The sequence below is a fragment of the Onychostoma macrolepis genome, chromosome 12 (assembly GCF_012432095.1).
Source record: "Onychostoma macrolepis isolate SWU-2019 chromosome 12, ASM1243209v1, whole genome shotgun sequence".
NCBI lineage: Eukaryota > Metazoa > Chordata > Actinopteri > Cypriniformes > Cyprinidae > Onychostoma > Onychostoma macrolepis.
The window spans coordinates 2,217,770-2,242,493 of NC_081166.1; the positions used below are offsets into that span (position 1 = coordinate 2,217,770).

At 35.5% G+C, this 24,724-nt stretch overlaps 2 protein-coding genes across 6 annotated transcripts; both read left to right on the plus strand.

Moving 5' to 3' along the window:
- Positions 1–1,076: 1,076 nt before the first annotated feature.
- On the plus strand, positions 1,077–24,159 carry LOC131550875 (pancreatic secretory granule membrane major glycoprotein GP2-like). Of its 5 annotated transcripts, none has more exons than XM_058793358.1 (18): positions 1,077–2,824; positions 2,920–2,969; positions 3,092–3,450; positions 3,691–3,753; positions 3,865–3,891; positions 4,090–4,503; positions 6,081–6,470; positions 6,869–6,940; positions 7,138–7,530; positions 7,630–8,031; positions 8,126–8,158; positions 9,151–9,255; positions 9,362–9,546; positions 9,775–9,932; positions 10,013–10,258; positions 10,457–10,619; positions 11,921–12,023; positions 12,105–12,450. In XM_058793358.1, exons 4-18 carry the CDS (start codon positions 3,705–3,707, stop codon positions 12,206–12,208), a joined length of 2,844 nt encoding a protein of 947 aa, XP_058649341.1. In that variant the 5' UTR covers positions 1,077–2,824; positions 2,920–2,969; positions 3,092–3,450; positions 3,691–3,704; the 3' UTR covers positions 12,209–12,450. The 5 variants fall into 5 exon arrangements, with proteins under 5 accessions (XP_058649341.1, XP_058649340.1, XP_058649342.1 ...); XM_058793357.1 differs by having other exon boundaries at positions 1,077–2,640; positions 2,739–2,824; positions 2,920–3,450; XM_058793359.1 differs by lacking the exons at positions 9,362–9,546; positions 9,775–9,932; positions 10,013–10,258; ... (1 more) ...; positions 11,921–12,023; positions 12,105–12,450 and adding exons at positions 20,181–20,365; positions 21,734–21,891; positions 21,973–22,218; ... (1 more) ...; positions 23,227–23,329; positions 23,427–24,159 and having other exon boundaries at positions 1,077–3,450.
- Positions 14,330–18,779, plus strand: LOC131550903 (pancreatic secretory granule membrane major glycoprotein GP2-like). The gene is made up of 4 exons (XM_058793417.1): positions 14,330–14,375; positions 17,930–18,319; positions 18,442–18,493; positions 18,729–18,779. The coding sequence occupies exons 1-3, from the start codon at positions 14,330–14,332 to the stop codon at positions 18,465–18,467; spliced, it is 462 nt and encodes a 153-aa protein (XP_058649400.1). The 3' UTR covers positions 18,468–18,493; positions 18,729–18,779.
- Positions 24,160–24,724: the final 565 nt, after the last annotated feature.

Sequence of the window (24,724 nt, forward strand, 5' to 3'; positions counted from 1 at the left end):
GAAACAAAACATCTAATTCTTGCAATGTTTTTGAGATGATAGTATGCTGATTTAGTTACTGCTTTGACATGACTACTAAAACTAAGGTCTGTCTCCAGAAACACCCCAAGATTTTTGACTTGGTTTTTAGTTGATTGACCCCTAGAGTCAAGGTATGCATTCACCTTGATAACTTCATCTTTGTTTCCAAATGCAATGACTTCAGTTTTCTCCTTATTTAATTGAAGAAAGTTCTGGGACATCCAACAGTTTATTTCATCAATGCATTGGCAGAGGGAGTCAATGGGGCTGTAGTCATTTGGAGATAAGGCTAGGTAAATCTGCGTATCATCAGCATAGCTGTGATAGGCAATTTGGTTCCTTCTCATTATTTGACTTAGTGGGAGCATATACAGGCTAAACAAGAGCGGTGCAAGAATTGAGCCTTGTGGGACTCCGCATGTCATGGACGTCCACTTAGACTTATGCTCTCCTATACTCACATAATAACCTCTCCCTTCTAAGTATGACCTGAACCATTTGAGTACCATCCCAGAAAGCCCGATCCAGTTTTCCAGTCTCTCTAGAAGTATGTTATGATCAACAGTGTCAAACGCAGCACTAAGATCTAGTAGTACCAGCACTGATATTTTGCCTGAATCAGAATTGAAGCGAATATCATTTATTATCTTAATGAGTGCTGTCTCTGTGCTATGATGTGCTCGGAAACCAGATTGAAAATTGTCCAGGTATCCATTTAAGTTTAAGTAGTTGTTCAGCTGATTAAAACTACCTTTTCAATAATCTTACCTATGAACGGAAGATTTGATATTGGTCTATAGTTGTTCAACATTGTGTTATCAAGATTGCGCTTTTTCAGAAGGGGCTTAACAACTGCAGTTTTCAGGAGTTTGGAAAAGTCCCAGAAAGAAGTGAGGCGTTCACCACTTCTAAGAGATCTGCTTCTAAACAGTTAAGCACACTTTTGAAAAAAGATGTGGGAAGTGTGTCAAGATAGCAGGTTGATGATTTAAGGTGCTGTACTATTTCTTTCAAAATTTTGCAATCAATTGCTTCAAAACAGACATAGTCACTTCTTTTTGAAATTGCGGTCGAATCTGTGTGACCTCTGCAAAAGTAGATATGCCAATCTCCTTTCTGATATTATTGATCTTCTCAGAAAAGAAGGAAGCAAACTCATTGCATTTACTGTCGGAGAGCATTTCACTGGGAATCTGACTTGGGGGGGTTTGTAAGTCTCTCCACAGTAGCAAAAAGAGTGCGAGAGTTGTTTAAGTTACTGTTTATAAGGTTTGAGAAGAAGGTCTGTCTAGCTGTGGCTAGTTCCACATTGAAAGCATGAAGGCTGTCTTTATAGATGCTATAGTGAATTTCAAGTTTTGTCTTCCGCCACATCCGCTCAGCTTTTCTGCATTGTCTTTTCATACTCTGAGCTGCTGTTGATTTTCTCCATGGTGATTTTTGTCTGCCATTCTTCTTGCAGACCCTTGTCGGAGCAATATCATCAATAACATTCTTAACTTTTGAGTTAAAAGAATCCAGGAGAAGATCAACAGAGTCTGCAGAAATGCTTGGTGTTAAAGATATAGCCTTCATAAATAGCGCACTAGTTTTCTCATTAATGCATCTCTTTCTGACAGAGACATATCTAGATTCAGTGGTAACAGAGATCAATATATCAAAGAAAATACAGAAGTGATCAGATAGTGCTATTGTTATTGCATTTATGAAACAGCATTGCCTGCATTGCCTGGTTACAAATAACAGCTTTACCTGACTCCAGAAGTAGAAACATTCATTTTTACGCTGTATTTTTGGGGTTTTAAGCTGAGATTCAGAAACAACTGTTTTTGCTTTGACATGGACATTTGAAAATGGAAAAAGAAGCACCATTAGATGATAATGTTTGCCCAATTATTACAAGCAAAATATATTTGTATGCACATCATTTTCAAATCCAAAATTCATTCAGAATAGCATTAATATTCTTTACTTGGAACAATCTGTAATTGGCATAATTTTAATAAACTCTAATAAATGCATGCATGCTCATTTCATGCTGTTCTCTTTAGTAGTTGCTGGTGATGTTCATTCTTACTGTTTATTATTCTCCAAAAACATTTTGCATCTAACATCACCCAGCATTATGTGTTTGGATCTGTGTACACACATGAAACACATCTGATTACTGTAACGTGTTATGCCCAACACTGAGCAAAAGGAAAGATGAGCCAAACAAAAGCAGTCAGCATATTAAATCCAAGAGGCACTTTCAGATGCTTTCATGTCATGTGGTAAGTGGTAATTTTATTTATGTCTATTTTGCCGCATTGTTGCATTTAAAGACCCTGTATATGTTTGAAAGATTATACTACTCTTCTTTTTCTGGAATATTAATACTTTAAAAAAGTATGCAGTTTTTTTTATGCATACAGATACCTGGATGACCTACTAACCTTAATGTCATTATTAATTTTATATAAATGTAAGTCACATGTTATTTGTGTTCACACTTTATTTTTATTGATTGCAACATTTCTTGGTGTAAGTTATTGTTATTGCATTTAGTTTTACTCTTTAAACATTTAACTCCTGTTGTTACAACCAAGGACAACTGTTTTTGACCGGCATAAAGAAGAGGTAATTAAAACATTGCAAATATATAATTTATATTACATTATTACATATATGTTATTGCTTATATAATAATAAATGTTAACCATTTTTTTGTTCCACAGATAATGTTTGGCCTGTTAGTTGTGTGTGTGTGTGTGTGTGTGTGTGTGTCTTCTCATGTTTGGATTGAAAATGAAAGCATGGAGAGGTATGTGTATTTTTTAATATTGTGCCATGAACATGGTTGAATTGTCTTTGTTTGACTACCAGTTGATTCACCAATGACAACTCTGGTCCTCGTAGAAATGATTCATCACAATGTTTCTTAAAGACTGCAGAAATTCATATTCAAGGTAAATACGTTTATCAGTAAAAACAGGATTTTGCATAAATGAAGTACATAAGATAAGATTTATGTTATACCTTTTGAAGGTACTGTATATTTAATATATCTGATTTGTTCTAATGATTGCAGTATCTTTTATGAGAATGTCGCTGGGAATGTCACAGGAACGTGATCTGATTTTAGGTCAACATATACATTAACTATTGTTTCATTATAATATCAGAGCAACCAGAACACAACAGAACTGCACAATGTAGTACACTGATTAAATGGCAAGCAAACCATAGTTACACTCTCACACAACTTTAAAAGAAATGAAAAACTGGTTTGAGGTATTGTTAAGAGATTATACTTGGTTCCAGTGATGATCCACCCACAGTTATTAAAGGCACTGATAAGTGTGTGAGATCTGCAGTTCATCATCACTGTATTCAGCTGCTGAAGAGAAATTCTCCCTGAGTTTGCTCTGCAGCAGCATTTGACCTCAGGTAAAGTTATTTCTCTTCATTTGACCTCATTGTGTTTTTGTTTTGGTTGAATGATTCATTAATGGAAAAACTGACTGGGATTGAAGTGAAAAGTGATACAAGAGACCTCAAGATAGCAGTATTGGATGTTGGATGCAAGAATAGTAGTTTATTATAACGTTTAGTGTAGATTATGCAAAAAAGCTTTTAATTGAAGAAAACCACAATTGATCATTCAGAATCAAGTCTTTTTGTTTACAGGTCAGTTTGTCACAATGAGGTTTATAATCTCACTGTGTGTTTCCCTGCTTCTGCTGGTTAATGGTGAGTGTACGTTTATTAAAGTGGTCAGAAATCCATCTCAGAATGACATATTTAGATGTCAACTGACTAAATGCCGTAATATTAACCAATGCTTGAATTTTGTGTTAACAGGTGAAATAGTCAGTGGACAAACATCAGGTACAACCATCATTCTTCAACTTTTATAGTTGACTTTATTATGAAACATAATCACATATTTTTTTCCCCAGAAAGACAATGGCAGAGAGATGTAAATTTCTTCCATAGTCATTTACTTAAGATGTCCTGTTTATTTATGCGGAACAAGAGCTAGAAAATGACAGTATGTTGACTTTGATTGTCATTTGTCTCTTTCAGTACCTACAGCTTCCAGCTCTGATCCATGCTATAATTATACTACTCTTGATGACTATTGGAGAGACATACGGCAATATCACTACTATGGCTATAATGACACCCTTGTTGAATGGAGTGGCTGGTATCGGCTGTATCTGAATGGAGAAAGTGCCCAGATGTCTGAGTGGTGTGTGAGTAATGTGGGATGTGGTGGTGAAACTGGACTGTATCTCAACGACTCTCATCCAACACTTGAGGATGGAGTGGTGACCCGTGAAGTTGTAGGAACTTATTTGTGGCAGTGGTGGGAATATTCCAATCAGTGTGGCGCCTACACATCTACGTCCATCCAAGTCAAAGCCTGTGCAGGAGATTACTACATCTATGAATTTGTCAAACCCAACATATCAGCCCCCAGTCCTACATACTGTGCAGGTGTAGTTCTAGGCGCTTGCAGTTAATATTACATTAAAGCTGTACTCATATTTTAAGTTAACAATTACTACAAAATGTACCAAAAAAATACAAGTGAATTATTTCTGTTCCTAACAGAATTGGTGAAATAATGTTACCCCAACCATTCTTGTATATGCCATTTCAGAAAACTAGTAACGGGGCTCGCAAAATTTCAAAATCCCTGGTAGCCCTTCGGGCAGGTACTCTTCAGATTTTGGTAGCCCGAAAATTAATTTAACTAGCCCGAATTAAAAAATTACTATTTTATTTTATTTTATTTTTTTTAATATAGAAAATCAGATAGGAGTTTAAATGTCAATCAAAAATATTTTCAATACACAAATATGAAGGAAGGAATTTTATTTCACTATTTACAGGGTATCTGCAGAATTTTTAAAAATATATTTAAGGCAATTTATGACCCATTTTAAGTGCTGCACAAGTAAAATGGACAATGTCTATGGTAACATACAGTTTTTGAGCCATAAAATTACATGATTTACAGTTCAGATACAGGTTTTCACGAAAACAAAAATCTTATACAACAGTGTTTCAGGCTATAGACCGTTTTTATGAAAAGGGATCAATCAAGCATATAAATTATGATGTTAATTTAAAACGTATAAATATTACTGTCTTAATTGTTTAGATTTTTAGAAGGCACATCAACTTCTTTCACATTTACAACTCTGTGCTTGCTGCGTAAAAACATGGGTTGATATATGCATTGATCTGACCATAAACAGTAAGAAAGGCTATTTGGAAATGCAGATTCATTCTCTGCCACAAGGAGGCGCTTTAGGAGCGCTGAAATATTGTGGTTTCCCTGGAAACGCTGTACACAAAGCAGCTCATAAACGCTGCTTTATCAGGAATTATAGGTAAAATGAAATTAAAATGCCAACGACACATTTCTGAGGACAGTCAGTTAGCTTCAGATACATTCGCATAAAGACATCTGCGCAGCGTTTTGACTTGAAACGTGCAGCGATCATATTTATTCAATGACATCGTTGCCTTTTGAAGTTTAATCCTGCCGTATTGCGACTCTTGTCTTTCCGTCCCCAACTGTAAGACCTCTTGAAATTATAATTAAGACATTTCTTTTACCATTTCACGTATTTAAAACTTTTTATGGCCTTAATTTTGATACAACTCACTTTAAGAGTTTTTAAGGACCCGCGGGAGGTCTGTATTTAAGGAGCCCGTCGGGCAGGCAGTGATACATTTTGGAAAACACAATAGCCCCGGGACCTCGGGCTAGCGATTTTGCGAGCCCTGAGTAAGATGCCTGTTAAACAGACTATTGTACTCTGTGTAGTCATGTAGTCTTTCTCCAAACATAACTATTGTTGAACTCCTCAAACAAACTGTGATCTGGGGCAAAAAAGTTTACAAAAGTTTTGGAAACCACAACCTATCAATGGTTGACTTAAAGTTAAACTGAGATAGGAGAAAGCATTTGGGGGAAAAATAGCTGCAATAATATATAATGTTATTTATCTCCTACAAAAAGTTTTTCAAAGCATAATTTAACATTTCTCTATCCATGACAGTTTCTTTCAGCAACATCAGCAGTGATCCCTGCTACAACTATGAGTCTCTGGATCGTCCCTGGAGAGCCACCAATGAAAGTGGAGATTACATTTGTGATGAACATTTCTCCTGGAATGGCTGGTACCGGCTTTTCTACAATGGAATGAACATCCAGATGTCAGAGACCTGTAGTAGTTCATACAGCTGTAACACATATTATAGTCTGTGGCTCAATGGTCCTCATCCTGAGATAGAGGATGGAGTGGTGACCAGAGAGGTCTGTGCAGGGTCTTATTGGAGCGGCTGCTGTAATTACAAATCAAACCCCATCAGAGTGAAAGCATGTCCAGGCAATTACTATGTCTATGAACTTGTGAAATCACAATTCTGGTGTTCAGGATACTGCACAGGTAAGTTGCTTATTGGAATGACATTTATATAGTATTGCCAAACCATTTTAAGTATGTGTCAAATACCGAATATAACGCCACCAAAGTAATAAAGGAGACAATAAATGAGAGAAAAAAAAAAAAAAAGTAGACAGTATCCCTAACTATAATTGTAACAATTACAATTATATATACTATGTAAAATGAAGCAAATGAATACAATGGATTTACAATTTCATATGGTGTGTATACATATTTTGCAGCTAGTTTGGTTGTCATGTCATCCTCTCCAAGTACAGTAAATAGTGGAGGTTGTCGGAGTCATTTAATCATTTTATTTACTCTCTTTCAAACAAAATCTTTAAAAATGTTTACAATTATTTCAATTTACTTCATCTCTTGAATGTTGTCCTGTTTAGATGTCAGCACCATTTCACGGCCAGTTTTCACTGTAAGTCCAGATATAATCACTGGATCCAGCATCACCTTGAGTAAGTTACACTTGTAGTTACATCTATCTATCTATCTATCTATCTATCTATCTATCTATCTATCACAATGAAAGTCAAGTCTCATGTTTAATGTGTTTTTTTTTTTTTTTTTTTTTTTATAATTCAGATTTGCACTTTTGAAGCTCCTCATTGAAATATAATTTTGTTTGTTTTGGTCTCATCTCTGAATAACACAGATTATGACCCGTGCAATAACTACAACATACAAGACAACCACTGGAGAAGCACACTCAATTACTGGTCTATGTATGGATACATCTCTGATCATGATGACACTCGTGTTGAATGGGATGGCTGGTATCGACTCTTCATTAATGGATCAAGTGCTCAGATGCCTGAGTGGTGTATGTCTTACATGTCATGTGGAGGTTATAGTTCTCTGTGGCTTGGTGGCTCTCATCCACAGCTAGAAGATGGAGTTGTTACTCGTGAAATTTACGGCTCTCGCCATGATCAGTGCAGTCGGTACAGATCCGAACCAATCCAAGTCAAAGCTTGTCCTGGAGATTATTATGTCTACAAATTTACCAGACCAACAGTTTCAATCCCAGCTCCTGTATATTGTGCAGGTACATTTATTCATTCTTTGCACTTGACATTCTTGTATTGAGGTTTGCATATTATTATTATATTGGTAAGGTATAATTTTTACTTCTTTTTCATAATAGTACCTTTCTCCACCCTAAGTGTTGATCCCTGCTACAACTACACCAGTCTGGATGAGTCTTGGAGAGCCACAGACAACTATTACTATAACAACTATTACTACTATGGCATGTGTGATTATAATGTGGAGTGGAATGGCTGGTACAGGCTGTTCTACAATAGTCAAAATACTCAGATGCCAGAATCATGTGTTAATCAGTACATGTGTGGAACTTATGAGCCTCTGTGGCTCAATGGCCCTCATCCACAGCTGGAAGATGGAGTGGTCACCCGTCAGGTCTGTGTCTCCTCATGGAACGGCTGCTGTACTTACACGTCCCACCCTATACGAGTCAAAGCCTGTCCTGGAAATTACTATGTTTATGAGTTTGTCAAGCCAACATTTTGTTCAGCTTACTGTGCAGGTAGGTGGATCTAACCACATACACTTCGTTCACTACCTTTGTGAGATGATTTTTTGGAAATGACTGACATTAACAGAAATCTTTCTCATATCAGATGTCAGAAGCCTTAATGAGACATCAGCCAGTGGTAAAGTATTGTACCGTTTCATAAATATGCTAAGAGAGGTGTATACTACTGTAGAAACATTTGGGATTAGTTTGACTTTTAAAAATAAAAATTTGTTAAAAAAAAAAAAACGTCTCATGCTCACCAAAGAAGCATTTATTTGATGAAACATAGTCAAAAATAATGTGTGAAATATAATTAAAAACAAAACAAACAAATTTAAAACAACGGATATTCTATTTGGATATATTGTAGTGCTTTGAATCAATTAAATTTTTTTAATCGGATTAATCACACCCTTTTTCTGTGATTTCATCACGATTAATCGCACACTTATGAAATTAAGCATACACCATTTATCTTAAACCAAAAGATTGAAGTGTGATTCTCACAAAACAGTATTTTCTGCAACGGTATTTCAAGATGAATTTCAATGTCTTTTCAAAAAGGACACCAAAGAACCTAATGATAAGAAGTTTATGTAACTAATACATTTGTGCACACCAAAGCACACATAAAAAATACTGAAAAGACATTTCAGAATTCATAGTGTACACTATATCTACAGTAGACAAGTCAAGTTGCTATACCAAACAGGACCACATGGAGATGCCAAAAACAACAACAACCCTAAACCGACCGCCTTGAGCTGACCGCATATACTACAGTACACACATCCACTCACAGTGTGTTTGAACATCAATGTATCAGACATATGTATCTTACTGATATAAAGCAGCAATTTCTTTAAAAAAAAAGTCTTTCTGATCCCAAACTTTTGAATTGTAGAGTATGCATTTTTGTCATGTATCTTCATGTTTTGATGAAATATTAATCATAGCAGGCATGTTTTCCACTCATTTATACACATGAATTGATGTTATTCTTTACACTTTGAATTTTGTATGAATACGCCAACTACAATGGCATTGAATGGCCATATTTGTAAAAATATAGTTTTAGTTTATGCCCCCGTTTTATCTTTTCATTCATTTTGTGGTTCTGTCCTTCAGACTCCTGTTCTGAACTCAGCTGCACAGAGGATGAATGGTGTGGAGAGAAAAACGGTGTCTATGGCTGTTTGTGTAACGAGAACCAGACCAGACCAGATTCTTTTGGTGAAAGTCATTTCACTGCAAAAACCATTAAATATAGTTTTATAAGCAATTATTTAACTTTTTTTGTTTGTTTGTTTGTTTATTCTGATGTTTCTCTCTCTCTCAGATTTCTCAGAGACCTGTGAAAGCAGCTCTGGCTCCATGTCTGTGTCTCACTGTCAGCTCTTTGAGGCTGGTTTTCCAGCAGACGTCTTACACCTCAATGATCCCAGCTGCAAAGGAACGATCCGGAATGGCAGAGTGGAATTCCATTTTGATAACAATGAACATGTCTGTGGCACAAATCTTGCGGTAGGATATACACGTATATGCCATTCAAATGTACATGTGATTTAATGTTGATTTACTAATGCTGCTCTTGCTCTTGCATGTAAAGAAATACTAAGAGTAGTAGTTTTTTGGCAATTTTTTTTTTTTAAGGTTTAGTCATGAAGCTCTAATCAACAGAAACTTTAGATAGTGGTTGATGAGTAAAATAAACAGGTTGACATGTTCAAATATTATTTCTGTTTTCCACAGGCCAACGGCACCCACTTCATCTACAGTAACTTTATTCTGGGGACACCGAGGAAAGAAGGTCTCATCAGCAGAGAGAAAATCCTTAAGCTTCCTTTCAGCTGTGTTTATCCTCAAACACAATCACTTTCCATGAATGTGGAAATCAACCCACTGGAGAGGTGGGAACCTTTTAAGCAACAAAACTAAGTAGTATACAAATATGCAGTATCAAAATGATGAGTCTTGAACATTTCAACAGCATTGTGCACGAGACCCTCCCCGCTGGTGAAGGCAGATATCGGGTTCGGATGACTCCATATGAGGATGATGAGTTTACCCGGCCCTTCACTGGTAGAGTGGACGCACAGCTCGACCAGAAGATGAATGTGGAAGTTCGTGTTGAGGGGGTTGACAGCCGTCAGTTTGCCCTGGTGATGGACACGTGTTGGGCTACACCTGTTAATGATCCTGATTACAGTCTCCGCTGGGATCTCATCGTTAGAGAGTAAAGCTGTTTCTATTATAGTTTCTAAATGTAATCACTTTTAAGATTGCTCTAGATGCTTTCTTTCACTATTTCCAAACTAAAGCACAAGATTCAGTTTCTTTTTTAACATGGTATGCAAATGTGTGATGATTGACAGATAGCTTTTGTATTGAATATCTTTCAAATGAAAGAATTTGTCATTATTGCTGTTCTCAGGTGTCCCAATCCAAATGATGACACAGTGGAGCTGCGGCAGAACGGCGTCTCGACATCCAGCCGTTTCTCCTTCAGGATGTTCATCTTCACTGAAAACTCCACTAAGCTTTACCTGCACTGTGCTGTTCACCTTTGCCTTCTGTCAAGCAATCGCTGCTCAATGGTGGGTTTACAAACCTTTCATGGTTATTATATTTTTGAATAATTGATGTTAAATGTAGTTGTGATTAAATGTAGATCAATTTATATATATATATATATATATATATATATGATGTTAAAGCTACACCATGCATTTTTGACCCCATTTAGTTTTATTATGGGTAATGATGCTTTCAATTTTTGTTAAAAACGGCTTTCAGTTCGAGGTTGATTTGTTGTGGCTTCAAGCTATTATGACACCTTCGATTGCATATAGTAGCCTGACCTCCTGTTTTTATTCACTGATACGACAAACATGCACAAACAAATTACCATAATATACAGTAGGCAGACTGCAGACATTTAATGTCAATATGAGTGCTAGAACTGTGTGAACATTGCTTGAGATAATTATGCTTTTTGCTTAACTTTGTTAAATGTTAAATGTGCTGAAATATCTCATAAGGAATTATTAATTAGCAGTGTCTGTGTTGTTTTGGCAGGAAGAATTTGACACCAGTTTTTATTTAAATACTGAGGACTAATCGTTTGAGTGACACATTTTTCAAGATAAATTGAGTTTATACGCGAAGTGCAACTTATACAATACTAATGAACTTTCCCGTACTGTATGTTTATTGGCAATGTTACCATATCTTACCAAATATGTCAATGCATTTGGATTAAGATATTTTTATTTCAATAATGCTTAACAAATTAATTGTAGTAATAAGCACTATTTTACCCAGCAATTTAAAGAAGATAAATGAAAAATTTTAATAAGCATGCTACTTTAGAAACTTTTACAAAATGTGAATACCGTATAATTTACTTTAAACAGTAACATTTACAATTAAAGCCATTAAGAATTGTCACCTTTACAAAACAGCCAGTTTTGGATTGAAATTTATTTCCTAGTTTGTTTTTTCCCAAGTAAATGCTACTCCAGTTTTTTTTTTTCCCCCCAGTACATGTAGTTTTCTGCGAAATGCATATTACTGTACAATATAAATTGCTATAAGCTTGCCAAAGTGAAGGGTAAAGCAAAGACATGGTTACAAGATGGTTTTATGATTTGTTCATTTATTATTTAAATTTTGATCCTTTCAAACAAACAAACAAAAAATTACATGGTGTAGCTTTAAATTTATTGTTGGAACTTGAAAGAAATGCTTCAATGTCAGTATGTAAGGTTGACAAAATACTTGTTTTGGTTGCCCTCTGCTGGACATTTTTGCACTTCTTTCACAAAAAACAAACTGTTCTGTTAACTGTGATTATATTTCAGTGACATTTATTACACAGCTGGGTTTTCTGTTGTAGGACTGTAACTCTGGACATCACTGGAGAGAGCGCAGGTCTCTGGACTTCCATGACAGTGCTTCCATATCCATGGGTCCTCTGGTGTGGTCTGAAGGAAACACAGGTGAACATTACTTATTTTTATTTTCATCCTCATGATTTGTAAATAAATTACACTTCATTGCATTATATTCCCTGTTCACAGATAAGTGGGTCCCAGAGCAAGTGAAGGCATCTGAGGCTTCTTGTCTGTGTGCTTCTCTGATGCTGTTACTTGTTCCTCTGATGAGTGTCCTGACTCTCTTTTAGTATTTTTCCACTAAAAATGTGTAACGTTTTACATGCATATTGTCCTGTTCCATTTTAATGAATGTGGCTCTGATGCTACACTGGTTGTGGGTTTCTAATTATTTCATAGAATGTTGTGTGGCCTTTGTTTATTGATTAAGCACCAAAAATAAATGATTCAAAAATTTGGTAATTTATGTGAATTGCTATGTACTACATTAATCTTATTTTACGTTAGAGGTTATGCTGCAATAAAGATTTTAACTGTCTTTTGAATTGATGATATCAGACTGATTTGTGTAATTGGATCACACATGGAAAGAAACACAAACTAGAGGTTAGTTTAGACAGGGGAAAAAAACTATTTCAATTCATGTTTAAAAAAACTTATTTAACCAATTGAACCATTTTATTTAGAGAATATATGAGACACAGCTGCCATGATAGCACTGTATAACTGATATAGGCTTGTTTTATTTATTTTTTTCCTTTTTATTCGAAATATTTCCAAACGTGTTAACTATATTAGGAAATAAATCGATTCTCAAATATATGTAAGTAAGTGGGTTTTGCACCTTTATAGATTGTTATTTGTTCAATAAATGGTGATGGGCAAAGTAGACTAATAGTGTAATCTATTAACTACACACAAAACCACGACTTTTTACTTAAGTACCAGATATGGGTGTCATGCCATAAAATATTTTTAATACGACTGACTTGGTATTTAATGTGAATTGAATAACAACAGGCCCTATTTTAAGTTACTAATTGCAACACTTCTATTTAACAGACAGTAGGCTAAAGAACATTGCATTATCAAATTTTCATGCAGTCTAGCCAGAATTCAGGCACTCTAAATAAAAACTCACTGAAGCTGTTTACACTGAAATTAATATCTTACTTATATTCGTAAGCGATCAAGTGAAAAAAACACCGCGTTTCATTGATGATTCATCTGGACGTCTCTGATTGGCCATTGCATTCGTAAGCTCAACAGAATCGCGTGTGATTGGTTATAATGCAGCGCTGTACAAACGCCTCTGTCTCTGTCTCAGCGCGAGCGCGGATTTGAATTTAGCAGCTGATGCTGTGCCGCACTGATGATCTAATCACACCGGTGTGATTGTATCAACTATAAAAAAATATTATTAGGCTTTTTTTTTTTGTCTTTTGGAAGCTGCATTCAAAATCCACTTGGCTCAGAAATCTGAGGGGGCACGTGAATGGACGCCTCTGCTGGAGACTAAAGTCTTCCTGGTGGTTTCACACTTATTTCTTTGTCTTCATTCTTTAAGTGTTTTGCAGTTAATATGCATCTTTTCTTCTCAACCTGTTTTTTTTTTTTTTTTTTTTTGAACTCTGCTGATTTTTAACAAAGCATTTCATTGTCTGATGAAATTTTAAAGTGTTGCATCCTTCTCATGGGTATTTCATGATTGCATTATTTATATATTGTTGCTGGGAATCTTGCTGATCCAGATTAACAGGAACATGATCTGATTTTAGGTCAACGTACATTAACTATTGTTTTCACTGTAATATCAGAGCAGGCCGTACACAACAGAGCTGCACAATGAAGTCAAAAGATTAAATAGCAAGCGTCGATACAATCTCTCACAAAATAAAAAGAAATGAAACACTTCTTCAAGGTATTGTTTAGATTACTCCTGTTTCCAGTAATGATCCACCCACCGTTATTAATAAAGGCACTGATAAGTGTGTGAGATCAGCAGTTCATCATCACTGTATTCAGCTGCTGAAGAGAGAATCTCTCTGAGTTTGATCTGCAGCAGCATTTGACCTCAGGTAAAGTTATTTCTCTTCATTTCCTCACACTGGGCACTAATTGCAGTTGTAGTCATATGCTTTTGTTATACCTAAACAACCATGAATATTATATTTTAGCAATTTGTTTTGATTGTAACGGCTTAAGTTTTGTATAGTTGCAGTGAACTTCTATTTTGCATAAACGCGCACAACAAATGTAAGTATTTTAAGAAGCAAATATTATTATTCATGCAGACAAATTACTGCCAGGTCATATGCCTAATGCTAGGACATAGAAATAATGAATGCTTTTATGCCTTTTGCATGGGTGTTTGTATTATCATCTTGATAATGTTGTTACAGATTGTCATAATGATGTTTCTAATCTCTCTGTGTGTGCTTCTGCTGCTGGTTAATGGTGAGTGTTTTGCATGTCATGTATAACTGTGACCAGATGTCTCATATTAGAATGACACTGTTTTAAATGTGTACTAACAAGATGCTCTAAAATTAAATCTTTACGTTCAAATTTTGTTTAACAGCTGAAATAATCAATGGTGCAGTCATCATTCCACATACAATCATTCTTCAATTTATAGCCTAACTTTATAGTGAATTATAATCTTTTGCTTTATGTTTTCCATTTACTAATGTAAAAATTGTTGCTTCAAGCAAGCTTGTCTTTCCGTTTTTTTTTTTTTTTTGGTGCCTGTGCTATTCAATCCAATCTGTGTTGCATTTCGTCCCGTAGATAAGCACAACAAAATGCACATCTATTCACTGATTTATAACTTTTATAGAGCCATGACCCAAAGGTACTATTAAGCACTGTTGTAAAAGAGAATGATTTGGTTTTATGGTAGATGGTTTCCCACATGTGTGATTCCTGAACTCTGGAGGAGTCAGCTGAGGAGTTACATTCCATAATGTTCCAAAATCCATAATGTTACTTAACATTTAACTTATTGTAACATTACTTTTAAATGTAACCTTCCCCAACACAGCTTTTACACAACATTGGTTACCATGTAATTTGAAAGTGCGTATATAGAGATGTACTAGATGCAGTCTGAACCACCTGCAATTTGACAACCAACCAGCAGTCCTTTCTTTTTATTATGTTCTGTTGGTTTCTCTTAATTTATGTAGCCTCTGATGCCTTTGATGCTTAACAAGAGGTAGAGAAAGAGAGAATTTGTTTATGCTATTGTCTTCACTCTATTCTCATAGAAACTACAACTTCCAGCTCTGATCCATGCTATGACTATAACACTCTTGATGAATACTGGAGAGACATACGGCAAAGCTCATATCAGTACTATGATCATGATGACACCCTTGTTGAATGGAGTGGCTGGTATCGGCTGTATCTGAATGGAGAAAGTGCCCAGATGTCTGAGTGGTGTGTGAGTAATGTGGGATGTGGTGCTTACACTGGACTGTATCTCAATGCCTCTCATCCAACACTTGAAGATGGAGTGGTGACCCGTGATGTCTTGGGAACTTACATATGGTCTAATAAGTGTGGCACCTACAGATCCAACTCAATCCAAGTCAAAGCCTGTCCAGGAGATTATTACGTCTATAAACTTGTCAAGCCAGATGTGTCGATCTACAGGCCTTCATACTGTGCAGGTGCAGTTCTGGGGTTCATTTACAAAATATGTTTTTGTAAATTACATGCTTATAATTAGTATTACTTACATATGCATCACTTACAAATATTATTCAGTTAATTTAACAAAATAATAATTCATATTAGGGATGCACTGATTCCACTTTTTCCACAATGAGTCTGATATTTTTGATGCTCCAAGACGCAGCTTAGCACATTCTACACAGCCTGCTAGTTTCAGTTTGGCTTTAAGTAAAGTCCTGTATGCTTGCCGTTCAAAATAAGTGTTTATAGTGCGTGCACATTTGTTTTATGTTTACGATTTAGTTTTAATCAAAGTGATGCATATGCTAAGTGAGCTGAGAGCAATCAAGATCGTGCAACAGAAGTGTGAACGCACTTTTCACTCACTGTTTCTCCATATCGAGTCATTTTTCGACTTGCAGGGTCCTCCGTTGCTTTATAGGAAATCCTTAGCGTCAATATGCCGACGCCATACTGGGAATTTTATCGCCATAATTAATTTATATATTGGGTAATAACATTGCCATTATTGCATATATGTTGGGGTGTGATTTTTCAATGTAAACAGCCACAACAGTTGCTGGAATGTTTTTAATGAATGTTTTTAACAGTTAACGGAGAGTGATTCGTTCAGTCCTGTTTCGAGTCTTCGGGTTTGAATCGTTCGTTCATCACGTGACGTGATTTTGCTGAACGAGACTCAAAGGTCCGAGTCAGTAAAACGATCCGAACTTCCCATCACTACCACAGTTGCCAAGTCCGCGTATTGTACGGGACTTTCGGCTTCTTTTTTTGTAAAATTGCGGGAAAAAATCCCTGGTCGCGGGTTGCGGTTTTTTTGGGCTTATTTAAAAAAATATGGTTGCTTGTTAGGGAAATTTGACAAGCAACTTCGTTTTTTTTATTTATGTTCGCCGTATTCTCCCAATGCATTGATAGACACTCTGTCTGCTCGCAGTTAATAGCCAACCAGTGCAATAATATAAGTGCTGTAGCGTAATTTGCCAAATGTTCTGCCCCCTCACTGGAGAAAAATACATTAAAAAAAAGAAGAGGCGTGACGCTGTAATCCAAGCGATGATAGAAGTAGACGTAGAGGAGTGGGATGACTTTCTTTTAGCCTAATTTTTACAATGTTTTTGTAATGTATTAATTATCACGGGCGTCGGGCTGTAATAAAAAAACAAGTAGTCATATCCTAATACTGAGTAAATACATTTGGTTCTAATAGCCTGGTATGGCAAGATGTCTTAAAATGTATTTCTTGTTTTAACATTTAAACTTAGACCACATTAATAGATTACCTTTTGACTTCATGAATACACATAAATGACAGCTTAATGATTTTTTATCTTTTTTATAATATTTTTAATAATATTGTATAATATTTTCTTTTTAAATATAATATATATTATAATTTAATATAATACTTTATATTTTTTTCTATAATATTTATGTGGTATTTAGTTTTTTATGTCATTTACTTTGATACATTATTTTATTTTAAATGGAAGAAAAACCTGTTTTGACCTTAAAATAAAGCACTTTCCATCTGTACATGTAGGGACGAGCAGTTTTGTGGTGCTTGGAATTCTTTATAATTAATTAAAAACAAATATTGCCACATTGATAGCTCAAGAAGGTGTAATTGTTCAAATAACACATTGTTTCATTTAAAAAAAAATATATATATATATATATATATATATATATATATATATATATATATATATATATATATAAAAAATGTAACAGTGTTTTTCAAGAAAAATGGACATTTCCATAGAATGACCCCTATATATTTTAGGCTACGAATATGTGGCTATGTTACAGCTCCCCTTTGAAGCTCTTGTGCTTTTCTCCTTTTCCATCTCTCCAGTCCTATTCTGCTCACAGGTGATTGGAGACGAGTTTTGATCCCACTTTTGTTGCAGTTTGCTAATTTTTGTAAAATAGCTTCTGTTTTTGCTTTTCAGATAAAAGAGTGGTTTCAGTTTAATATGTTGCAGGCTTGTTTATTGGTAATAATTGATAATAAATCATCAAAAAAACATTGGGCTTGTTTTGGGCTTGTTTTTGAAGCTGCGGTTGCTTATTTGTCTCACAAGAGTTGGCAACTGTGATCACTACAATGGAGTTCCTATTTTGTTATATACTGACGCCTAGGGGCACTTTTGGTGTCTTCATAGTGACGTGAAATGCGTTTGACTATGCTTCAGTTTTTGACGCCTTGGGAGTGAGAATGGGTTGTGTCACGACACATCATTATTTCTTTATAATGTAAAAGGATTTTACTGAAATATAATATATTTTTTTTATCTTGTCCATGACAGTTACTTTCAGCAACATCAGCAGTGATCCCTGCTACAACTATGAGTCTCTGGATCGTCCCTGGAGAGCCACCAATGAAAGTGGAGATAACATTTGTGATGAACATTTCTCCTGGAATGGCTGGTACCGGCTTTTCTACAATGGAATGAACATCCAGATGTCAGAGACCTGTATTAGTTCATACAGCTGTAACACATACTATAATCTGTGGCTCAATGGTCCTCATCCTGAGATAGAGGATGGAGTGGTGATCAGAGAGGTCTGTGGAGGGTCTTATTGGGGTGGCTGCTGTGATTACAAGACAAAACCCATCAGAGTGAAAGTGTGTCCAGGCAATTACTATGTCTATGAACTTGTGAAACCACAAATCTGGTGTTCAGGATACTGCACAGGTACAGTGCTCTCTCTCTTTTAAAAAAAACAAAACAAAGTCTTTCAAAACTTTTGAAATGTTTTCCATCATGTTTTAATTGCCCCCTTTTTTTTTAAACAAGATGTACACACCATTTCACAGGTGGTTTCCTCTGTAAGTTCAGATAATATCACTGGATCCTGCATCACCTTGAGTAAGTTTTAATAGAAATATATGAATGAAAATATGATTGTTATTAATGCTAATCACAATCCCTGTAGCTAAAAAAAGAAAGAAAAAGTAACAGTGTAGAATGGCCCCTATTTGCATGAACTTTTAGTGTCACTTTTAGAATCTCAATCTTATGATTGTTACTGTGTATGACAGGTTTAAATTTACACTTGCACACACTGAAACGTAACTGGTTTTTTTTGATCTCACTAACACAGATTATGACCCGTGCAATAACTACACCATACTCGAGAACTATTGGAGAAACACACTCAATTTGCCTGTGAATAGATATGTATTTGATCATGATGACACTCGTGTTGAATGGGATGGCTGGTATCGACTCTTCATTGATGGATCAAGTGCTCAGATGCCTGAGTGGTGTTTTTATTATATGCATTGTGGAGGTTTTAGTTCACTGTGGCTTGGTGGCTCTCATCCTCAGCTAGAAGATGGTGTTGTTACTCGTGAAGTTTATGGCTCTCGCTATCAGCAGTGCACTCGCAACAGATCTGAACCAATCCAAGTCAAAGCTTGTCCTGGAGATTATTATGTCTACAAATTTACCAGACCAACTCTTTCAATCCCAGATCCTGTATATTGTGCAGGTACAGTCATTCACCATTACATCTGAAATGCTTATCTTGAGGTTTTCTTACCTTGAATCCATTAATTGTACAGTATGTACTCTTCTTTCTTTTACATAATAGTATCTTTCTCCACCCCAAGCGTTGATCCCTGCTACAACTACACCAGTCTGGATGAGCCTTGGAGAGCCACTGACAACTATTACTACTATGGCATGTGTGATAATAATGTGGAGTGGAATGGCTGGTACAGGCTGTTCTACAATGGTCAAAATGCCCAGATGCCAGAATCATGTGTTAATCAAGGCATGTGTGGCTCTTATGAGCCTCTGTCGCTCAGCGGCCCTCATCCACAGCTGGAAGATGGAGTGGTCACCCGTCAGGTCTGTGTCTCATGGAGTGGCTGCTGTGATTACACATCCCACCCTATACGAGTCAAAACCTGTCCTGGAAATTACTATGTTTACGAGTTTGTCAAGCCACCATTTTGTTCAGCTTACTGTACAGGTAGATAGATCTAACCACAAAAAATTTGTTGTATAACCTTGCATTATATTTGAAAATGAGTGCCATTAACAGGATTTTTTTTATCCTCAGTTGTTGGAGGCCTTAATGAGTCATCAACCACTGGTAAAGTACCAGTATACACTACCATTTATGACAGAAGGTTGTAGTAAATTAATAAAAGATTAGTAAGAATCACATTAGACACATTAGCAGATGTGGTTGCCATTAATTTAATTATACATATGAATTGACATCATTCTGTGATTGACCCAATTTGTACATAATACAGAACATTTTAAGTTTATTTCCATTATTATTATTATTGTTTTTTATTTCACTTAATTCATTCTTTGGTTCTCTCCTTCAGACTCCTGTTCTGAACTCAACTGCACAGAGGATGAATGGTGTGGAGAGAAAAACGGCGTCTATGGCTGTTTGTGTAACGAGAACCAGACCAGACCAGATTCTTTAGGTGAAACTCATTCTATAATATATAATAATAATAATAATAATTTTCTAATTGATTTAGTTATTAACATTACCAACTCTGACAATATTTGGATTATTTTCTCTCAGATTTCTCAGAGACCTGTGAAAGCAGCTCTGGCTCCATGTCTGTGTCTCGCTGTCAGCTCTTTGAGGCTGGTTTTCCAGCTGACGTCTTACATCTCAATGATCCCAGCTGCAAAGGAACGGTCCGGAATGGCAGAGTGGAATTCCATTTTGATAACGATGAACACATCTGTGGCACAAATCTTGTGGTAGGATGTATTACGTGCAGTGTTGGGCTAGTTACTCAAAGAATGTAATATACTACTCATTACTAGTTACTCCTTTCAAAAGTGATATTGTTACTTTACTTATTACTTTCTGGCAACAGTAATTAATTACACTACTAGTTACATAACTTTTTCTTCAAGACCCACAGAAGTTGTAACTGTGTATCTTCCAGATACAATTCTTCTAGAATGTTACTAACAACATATTTCTGCCTCATCATTTCACCAAAATCCACACTGGATCGCAGTCAGAAGTTATTACAAACACTCAATAGTGATTGATAGTGGCATTCAAGTAGAAGTGTTGTATTCATCTCATTAATTGTCATATGTAGCTTGAAGCTAATTGTAATTTCTCCGTTACCCATATACGATTATATACTGTATCATTATGTATTTTATCAAATCACATAAGTTTGCAAGAAACTGTTTAATTTTCCAAAAAGATGTTTAACTATTATATAATGTCCCACATGCTGATCAGAGGGATGTAATGCCAGAGTAATGTAAAGCCACAACTTACACAACAGTGTTCAGATCATCTTGTTTCCTGACAAAATGAATATAATGCAATATTTCTATCTGCTGAATGTAAGCTTTTCCATATTCCAAGCTTGTCTGCTGTATTGGGGACATCACATGCATGTGCGAGTCATGAAAATTATGAAAGTATATCTAGGAATTATTTGATTGTTGGATTTTAAATCAGCGGGGTTGAGCCATCAAAAGTAACTAAGCTGTTTTATGGATGGTAACTGTAATATTATTACTGAAATCTTATTAGTAATTAGTTACACTACTAGTTACTGCAAAAAGTAATATTATTACAGTAACTAAGCTACTAGTAACTAGTTATTGCCCAACACTGATTACGTGTATACTAACGAAATCCATATGATCTCAACCTTGTTAGAAAAAGAATAAAGCTAATCTCTATTATTTAAAGAGCTTTTGAGAGCTTGTAATATTATGTTCACTCAAAAGAGACTTCAGTCTAATCAATGATTTAAGCAAAGCTATTCTATAGAAAACAGACGAAAAGGACTGTGGCATTCCCTTTTGCCAAAAAGGTATGGAAACTTCATAATGCATCAGGAATGATCTGACTGTCTAAGGGGGCTGAAACAAAAAATACAGAAAAACAACCTGTAGTATCAATAAATGTTCTCTGGATGCCGCTTTTGGTTACAAAAATTAGCTGAGAGCTCTCATTACAGAGTAGATACTATTGATTTTCATATTCTATGGACTTGGTAGCAATGCAAAGCTAGTTGCAAATCTGTGAACTTTTCCTTTATTGAGTGAAATAAAATGATTGACATGTTCAAATAATATATATGTGGTCCACAGGCCAACGGCACCCACTTCATCTACAGTAACTTTATTCTGGGGACACCGAGGTCAGAAGGTCTCATCAGCAGAGAGAAAATCCTTAAGCTTCCTTTCAGCTGCGTTTATCCTCAAACACAATCACTTTCCATGAATGTGGAAATCAACTCACTGGAGAGGTGGGAGTCTTTTAAGCAGCAATAGCTAAGCAGTATAAAAATGAGCAGTATGCAAATGATGAGTCTTGAACATTTTGACAGCATTGTGCACAAGATCCTCCCCGCTGGTGAAGGCAGATATCAGGTTCGGATGACTCCATATGAGGATGATGAGTTTACCCGGCCCTTCACTGGTAGAGTGGATGCAGAGCTCGAGCAGAAGATGAATGTGGAAGTTCGTGTTGAGGGGGTTGACAGCCGTCAGTTTGCCCTGGTGATGGACACGTGTTGGGCTACACCTGTGAATGATCCTGATTACAGTCTCCGCTGGGATCTCATCGCCACAGAGTAAAGCTGTGCTTCTTTTTAAGCTGTCATATTCCTTAAAGCTCAGTCTAAATTCACTAAAATTTTGAAAAAAAAAAAAAATGCACACAGATTAAATAAAACAATCTATATCACTTTGAGGATAACTTGAGATACTTTGTCTTTCAGAACAAAAATGTTTGGTACATGCAATGCAAAAATGGCTAATACTTTATTTGAAGGTGTTACACATTACATGTACTTACTACTGTAATGACAATAAATTATGCATAATTACATGCCAGTAACCCTAATCCTTACCCTAACCATATAGTAAGTACATATAGTTAATTAATATTACTCAGTACTTAAATGTATAATTACACTGTAACAAGGACACAAAATAAAGTGTAACCCAAAATGTGATGAACAGGAAATCATTTTTGTATTGAATGTTTCATATGAAAGAATTTGTCATAATTGTTATTCTCAGGTGTCCCAATCCAAATGATGACTCAGTGGAGCTGCTGCAGAACGGTGTCTCGACATCCAGCCGTTTCTCCTTCAGGATGTTCATCTTCACTGAAAACTCCACTAAGCTTTACCTGCACTGTGCTGTTCACCTTTGCCTTCTGTCAAGCAATCGCTGCTCAACGGTAAGATTATAATATTCTCTCATATTTTATGCAATATTAATGTTACATTTTCGAGAGTAGCTTTAGCTTTACTGTACTTGTGAAATGATTTTTTTTCAGTGTGTTGAACAACACTGTAATTTATAAATGATATTATCCAGCGTCTCTGTCCATCTGTGTATATAGGCTACTGTGTTTCTATAGTAAAATGTGATGGGTAAATGTAAAGGTGTAGTTTATAAACCTTTGTTGTTCAAATAAGAAGTAAGGTTGGTGTTGATGTTTAATGTTGAAGGCTGCTAAAAGACTTGTTTTGGCTAAGCAGTTCTGAAGACAGTGCACTCCTTTCTTTCATGTTTGTTCAGTGATATTTATCAGGGATTCACAAAACTGGATTTTCTCTTTTCTCTTGTAGGATTGTAACTCTGGACACCATCGGAGAGAGCGCAGGTCTCTGGACTTCCATCACAGTGCTTCTATATCCATGGGTCCTCTGATGTTGTCTGACAGGAACGCAGGTGAACATTTCATTCATTTTAGTCATGAATTAAAGGTTTATAATGATTTCTGCTGTGAATGCTTTACATTTCATTGCATTATATTCCCTGTTGACAGATAAGTGGGTCCCAGAGCAAGTGAAGGTATCTGAGGCTTCTTGTCTGTGTGCTTCTCTGATGCTGTTACTTGTTCCTCTGATGAGTGTCCTGACTCTCTTCTAGTATATGTCCACAAAAACATGGGTAACACTTTATAATAGCTTTCATTTATAAATCATTTACAAATATTATATAATGCTTAACAGATCATTAGTTAATATATATGAAACTATTCATCATTTGTAAATGTTTATAAATGATTACTAATCATTTAATATCTTTATGGCCATTTGACTGTTAGCTACTTTAACAAGATTCATGTAAAGGGTGGCGGGTTAAGTTTAGCTAAATACTTGCTAAAGACAGAACAGATTGTAATTTTGGTGCAAAACATGTTTTTATTGCTTCAACACTCATATTAGTACACTACTCTTCAGTATATATATAAAAAAAACAAACAAACAGGATATTCCCTTAATTATACATCTACAGGGGAAAACAAATCTTTTTTTTTTAAAGAAAATAAACAATATAATATAAACAGATTGAACTGTCTTCCCTTATAGTAATCAAATTGACCCCTGAACACTTCTGACCCCTTAAATCTACCCAAAGCTGTCCCTAACCTTACCTGGATCACACCTCAATAGCAGCAAAAGAGTTATGCATTATGCAAATGTTGTAGATTTTCAGTAAGTGCTTGATCATATGGAAGCGAAAGTTTAATTACATTTGTATGCATTTTAACTTGAAATAATAATAGCATGAAATAATAATTTGTTAAACATGTAATGTTTTATAAGTTTATTAGTAAACATTAACAAGCACATGATCTCACGTTTCTAACTCTTTGAATATATATTAACTAATGATCCATTAAGCATTATTTAATGTTTGTTAATGATTTATTGATGAAAGTTATTACCAAAACATGTAGCATTTTACATGCATGCCCTATTTCCATTTTAATGAATGTGGTTCTGATGCCGCACTGGTTGTGGGTTTATTAATATTTCCTTAAGTCATAACTGTTATGTTCTTTAAAAAATAAATGTGCTTATGTTGCAGTTCAAAGAATTATTTCATTAGACTATCTTTAATATTTTGAATCGGCGATGATATCAAACTGATTTGCATAACTGATTTGTGTCACTCTTTCCATCTCGTTAGACACAGAGGCTAGATTTAGACAGAAAAAAGTACCGGTAATTGAAATGAATGTTCAGTTTAAACAGTATTCCTAAGAAAAAAAAAGTTTGGCTTTAAACATCTCAGTTGGAGAATGAAAAAAATTAAATAAATAAAAAATATACTTTT